At 45.1% G+C, this 6063-nt stretch overlaps 1 protein-coding gene across 1 annotated transcript in view; it reads right to left on the bottom strand.

Annotated features, from left to right (window-relative positions):
- Positions 1–1001: 1001 nt before the first annotated feature.
- LOC133608412 (uncharacterized) overlaps positions 1002–6063 on the bottom strand; it is a 6840-nt gene continuing 1778 nt past the window's right edge. Inside the window, exon 2 of the mRNA XM_061963625.1 lies at positions 1002–2947. Coding sequence (XP_061819609.1) covers positions 1215–2947 — 1733 coding nt within the window. The 3' untranslated portion in view covers positions 1002–1214. The remainder of the gene's footprint in view (positions 2948–6063) is intronic.

Below are 6063 nucleotides of genomic sequence, written 5' to 3'. Positions count from 1 at the left end.
ACCCATTCTGTTCATAACCTTTATGGACAGAATTTCTAGGCGCAGTCAGGTCGTTGAGGGGATCTGGTTTGGTAGCTGCAGGATTAGGTCTCTGCTATTTGCAGATGATGTGGTCCTGATGGCTTCCTCCGGCCAAGATCTTCAGCTCTCACTGGATCGGTTCGCAGCCGAGTGTGAAGCGACTGGGATGGGAATCAGCACCTCCAAGTCCGAGTCCATGGTTCTCGCCCGGAAAAGGGTGGAGTGCCATCTCCGGGTTGGGGAGGAGATCTTTCCCCAAGTGGAGGAGTTCAAGTACCTTGGAGTCTTGTTCACGAGTGGGGGAAGAGTGGATCGTGAGATCGACAGGCGGATCGGTGCGGTGTCTTCAGTAATGCGGACACTGTATCGATCCGTTGTAGTGAAGAAGGAGCTGAGCCGGAAGGCAAAGCTCTCGATTTACCGGTCGATCTACGTTCCCATCCTCACCTATGGTCATGAGCTTTGGGTCATGACCGAAAGGACAAGATCACGGGTACAAGCGGCCGAAATGAGTTTCCTCCGCCGGGTGGCGGGGCTCTCCCTTAGAGATAGGGTGAGAAGCTCTGTCATTCGGGGGGAGCTCAAAGTAAAGCCGCTGCTCCTCCACATGGAGAGGAGCCAGATGAGGTGATTTGGGCATCTGGTCAGGATGCCACCCGAACGCCTCCCTAGGAAGGTGTTTCGGGCACGTCCGACCGGTAGGAGGCCACGGGGAAGACCCAGGACACGCTGGGAAGACTATGTCTCCCGGCTGGCCTGGGAACGCCTCGGGATCCCCCGGGAGGAGCTGGACCAAGTGGCTGGGGAGAGGGAAGTCTGGGCTTCCCTGCTTAGGCTGCTGCCCCCGCGACCCGACCTCGGATAAGCGGAAGAAGATGGATGGATGGATGGATAAATTGAAAAGGATTTGCAAATCATTGTATTCTGTTTTTATTGACCATTTATGTACACAACGTGACAAATTCACTGGTTTTGGGTTTTGTAGACAGATTTAGTTTATTGCTAATGAAGGCAACAATAACATTAAATATGTCAGAAAGAAGTTAGATTGATAACAGTGGTTATTACATCACAACATATCATATAAAACTACATTTACATAACTTTCTGGCTTCAATCTGCCACCTCATGTCTGTCCAGTGTGTGTTCTCATGTGTGACCTCAAATTTGCTTTCAACAGAATATCTTTGATCTCAGACTGAGCAGGCAAAAAGTTTCTCCCCACTGTGCGTTCTCGTGTGTTCAGTCAAAGACGCCATCGAAAGAAAAGCCTGACCACACATTGAGCAGATAAAAGGTCTCTCATCAGTGTGTTTCCTCATGTGTCGAGTCAGCGCTGAATGGTGAGAAAAATGCGAGTCGCACACTGAACACGAAAACGGTTTTTCTCCAGTGTGTGTTCTCGTGTGTTCCGTCAAATCCCTCTTCACAAAGAAACCTTTCCCGCAAAATGAGCAGGTGAAAGGTTTCTCATCGGTGTGTGTTTGTATGTGTGTTTGCAAATGTGACCTTTGAGTGAAGTTCTGATCACAAATTGAGCATTTATAAGGTTTCTCACCAGTATGTGTTCGTTTGTGTGTTTGCAAACGTGACCTTAAAGAGAAGTTTTGATCACAAACTGAGCATTTATAAGGTTTTTCGCCAGTGTGTGTCCTTGTATGTTCTGTCAAAGATCTCTTCAAGAGGAACTCTTTACCACACACTTGGCATGTAAAAAGTTTCTCTCCAGTGTGTGTTCTTATGTGTTCTGTCAAAGATCCCTTTGAAAGGAATTCTTTACCACACACTTGGCACATAAAAAGTTTTTCCCCAGTGTGTGTTCTTGTGTGTTCTGTCAGAAAGCTCCTCGAAGGGAAGGTTTTACCACAAATTGAGCAAGTAAAAGGTTTCCCCCCACTGTGCGTTCCTGCGTGTTCTGTCATAGACTCCGTCGAAAGAAAAGCTTGACCACACACTGAGCAGATAAAAGGTCTCTCGTCAGTGTGTTTCCTCATGTGTCGAGTCAGTGCCGAGTGGTGACTAAAATGTGAGTCGCACACTGAACACGAATACGGTTTTTCTCCAGTGTGTGTTCTTGCGTGTTCCGTCATCGCCGCCTTCACAAAGAACCCTTTCCCGCAAACTGAGCAAGTGAAAGGTCTCTCTCCAGTGTGTGTTAGCGTGTGTGTTTGCAGATGTGACATTTGAGAGAAGTTTTTATCACAAATCGAGCATTGATAGGGCTTCTCACCAGTGTGTGTCCTTGCATGTTCTGTCAAAGACCTCTTTAAATGGAATTCTTTACCACACACTTGGCATGTAAAGGGTTTCTCTCCAGTGTGCGTTCTTGTGTGTTCTGTCAAAGACCTCTTCGAAAGGAAGGTTTTACAACAAACTGAGCAGGTAAAAGGTTTCTCACCAGCATGTTTATACATGTGTCGAACCAGTGCAGAGTGGTGACTATAATGTGTGTCGCAGACTAAACAGGAATATGGTTTCTGTCCAGTGTGACTTCTCATGTGTTTTTTCAGAGTGTGACTGTGATTAAAAGTGTTGTCGCACTGAGAGCATTTGAAGCTTTTAGAGTTATCAGCTTTAGAGTGTTCATCATCAGTGTCAGGAGAGTGTGACGTTGTGTGCTCACTATCTGATAGTGGAGCTAAGATCTTGTCTGCTTGTGATCCTCCACCATCAGCTTCTGTTGTCATGTGTTGACTTGAGCTGCTGCTTGGAGGCTCCGCCCCTCTCTTCTCCTCACGTTCACCTTTGACCTCATCGCCTTCACTCCTCACGATGACCCCGATCACTGGGAACTCATCCAGTCCTTCAAGATGCTCTCCCTCCTGACTGATAGTGTGTTCCTCCTCTTCCTCTTTAATGTGGGGGGACTGTGGCTCCTCTTGTTCCACGCTGGAGATCCAATCCTGCTCCTCTGGGAGATGTTTTTCTGCAGGACAACAAGAAGATAAACACATGCTTGAATATTTAATATATAATAATCATTGAACAATATCGCAGTGCAAAACAGCAAATTTGTCAATGTAAACAACTATCAACTCATTTTAGTTGCGTATTACTCACACATATCCAGTAACAAGAGTGTCCGCATCATTCCACTTACTGCGCCATGAGCTAAATTATTGTGGCCACTATATCCAACTACCAATCCACGTCAACTTAAAGACAACAAAAGTCCATTCCGGACGTTTAATAAAAACTTTAGCACATTAATTAGTTCCCGTCTTCACAATAAAAGCCATTTTCCATCCTGCCTGCGCTAACAAAACAAGAGTCTCGTGTGTTAAACATGCTTGCATTATTATTATTAAACACATTTAACTTGTTAACGTCTCTTTTTCCTCTGGCACTGTTCCACTAGCATTCAAGAAAGCGGTTATTCATCCTCTGCTCAAAAGACCTAACCTCGATCCTGACCTCATGGTAAACTACCGACCGGTGTCCCACCTTCCTTTTATCTCGAAAATCCTCGAAAAAATTGTCGCACAGCAGCTAAATGAACACTTAGTGTCTAACAATCTCTGTGAACCTTTTCAATCCGGTTTCAGGGCAAATCACTCTACGGAGACAGCCCTCGCAAAAATGACTAATGATCTACTGCTAACGATGGATTCTGATGCGTCATCTATGTTGCTGCTTCTTGATCTTAGCGCTGCTTTCCATACCGTCGATCATAATATTTTATTAGAGCGTATCAAAACACGTATTGGTATGTCAGACTTAGCTTTGTCGTGGTTTAACTCTTATCTTACTGACAGGATGCAATGCGTCTCCCATAATAATGTGACCTCGGACTATGTTAAGGTAACGTGCGGAGTTCCTCAGGGTTCGGTTCTTGGCCCTGCACTCTTTAGTATTTACATGCTGCCCGCTAGGTGACATCATACGCAAATACGGTGTTAGCTTTCATTGTTATGCTGATGACAGCCAACTCTACATGCCCCTAAAGCTGACCAACACGCCGGATTGTAGTCAGCTGGAGGCGTGTCTTAATGAAATTAAACAATGGATGTCCGCTAACTTCTTGCAACTCAACGCCAAGAAAACGGAAATGCTGATTATCGGTCCTGCTAAACACCGACATTTATTTAATAATACCACCTTAACATTTGACAACCAAACAATTACACAAGGCGACTCGGTAAAGAATCTGGCTATTATCTTCCACCCAACTCTCTCCTTTGAGTCACACATTAAGAGTGTTACTAAAACAACTCTCTCCTTTGAGTCACACATTAAGAGTGTTACTAAAACAACTCTCTCCTTTGAGTCACACATTAAGAGTGTTACTAAAACAACTCTCTCCTTTGAATCACACATTAAGAGTGTTACTAAAACAACTCTCTCCTTTGAGTCACACATTAAGAGTGTTACTAAAACAACTCTCTCCTTTGAGTCACACATTAAGAGTGTTACTAAAACAACTCTCTCCTTTGAGTCACACATTAAGAGTGTTACTAAAACAACTCTCTCCTTTGAATCACACATTAAGAGTGTTACTAAAACGGCCTTCTTTCATCTCCGTAATATCGCTAAAATTCGTTCTATTTTATCCACTAGCGACGCTGAGATCATTATTCATGCGTTCGTTACGTCTCGTCTCGACTACTGTAACGTATTATTTTGGGGTCTCCCTATGTCTAGCATTAAAAGATTACAGTTGGTACAAAATGCGGCTGCTAGACTTTTGACAAGAACAAGAAAGTTTGATCATATTACGCCTATACTGTATATATCTTTATATACATATATACATATATATATACCTATACAGGCTCACCTGCACTGGCTTCCTGTGCACTTAAGATGTGACTTTAAGGTTTTACTACTTACGTATAAAATACTACACGGTCTAGCTCCGTCCTATCTTGTCGATTGCATTGTACCATATGTCCCGGCAAGAAATCTGCCTTCAAAGAACTCCGGCTTATTAGTGATTCCCAGAGCCCAAAAAAAGTCTGCGGGCTATAGAGCGTTTTCTATTGGGGCTCCAGTACTATGGAATGCCCTCCCGGTAACAATTAGAGATGCTACCTCAGTAGAAGCATTTAAGTCCCATCTTAAAACTCATTTGTATACTCTAGCCTTTAAATAGACCCCCCTTTTCTTTTTTTTTTTAGACCAGTTGATCTGCCGTTTCTTTTCTTTTCTCCTCTGCTCCCCCCTACCCCTTGTGGAAGGGGAGACACACAGGTCCGGTGGCCATGGATGGGGTGCTGGCTGTCGGGACCCGGGGTGGACCGCTCGCCTGTATATCGGTTGGGAACATCTCTGCGCTGCTGACCCGTCTCTGCTCGGGATGGTTTCCTGCTGACCCCACTGTGGACTGGACTCTTACTGTTATGTTGGATCCACTATGGACTGGACTCTCACAATATTATGTTAGACCCACTATGGACTGGACTCTTACTGTTATGTTAGATCCACTATGGACTGGACTCTCACAATATTATGTCAGACCCACTCGACATCCATTGCATTCGGTCTCCCTAGAGGGGGGGGGGGTTACCCACATATGCGGTCCTCTCCAAGGTTTCTCATAGTCATTCACATCGACGTCCCACTGGGGTGAGTTTTTCCTTGCCCTTATGTGGGCTCTGTACCGAGGATGTGGTTGTGGCTTGTGCAGCCCTTTGAGACACTTGTGATTTAGGGCTATATAAATAAACATTGATTGATTGATTGATTTCATAAATAAATCAATATAAATGCTATATATGAATGAGGTAGATCCCCCTGACTAGCTCGCCTGCAGAAAAAGGTGTGGGCATAAACAGAACCTCCTTGTACAACGACCACCGGGTGACCACGGCGTGGCGCAGTGGAAGAATGGCTGTGCGCGACCCGAGGGTCCCTGGTTCAATCCCCACCTAGTACCAACCTCGTCATGTCCGTCGTGTCCTTGAGCAAGACACTTCACCCTTGCTCCTGATGGCTGCTGATTAGCGCCTTGCATGGCAGCTCCCTCCATCAGTGTGTGAATGTGTGTGTGAATGGGTAAATGTGGAAGTAGTGTCAAAGCGCTTTGAGTACCTTGAAGGTAGA

This window comes from Nerophis lumbriciformis, linkage group LG06, assembly GCF_033978685.3.
Source record: "Nerophis lumbriciformis linkage group LG06, RoL_Nlum_v2.1, whole genome shotgun sequence".
NCBI lineage: Eukaryota > Metazoa > Chordata > Actinopteri > Syngnathiformes > Syngnathidae > Nerophis > Nerophis lumbriciformis.
Note: the sequence above shows the minus strand (reverse complement) of the source record. Positions and strands in the feature narration are given on the sequence as shown.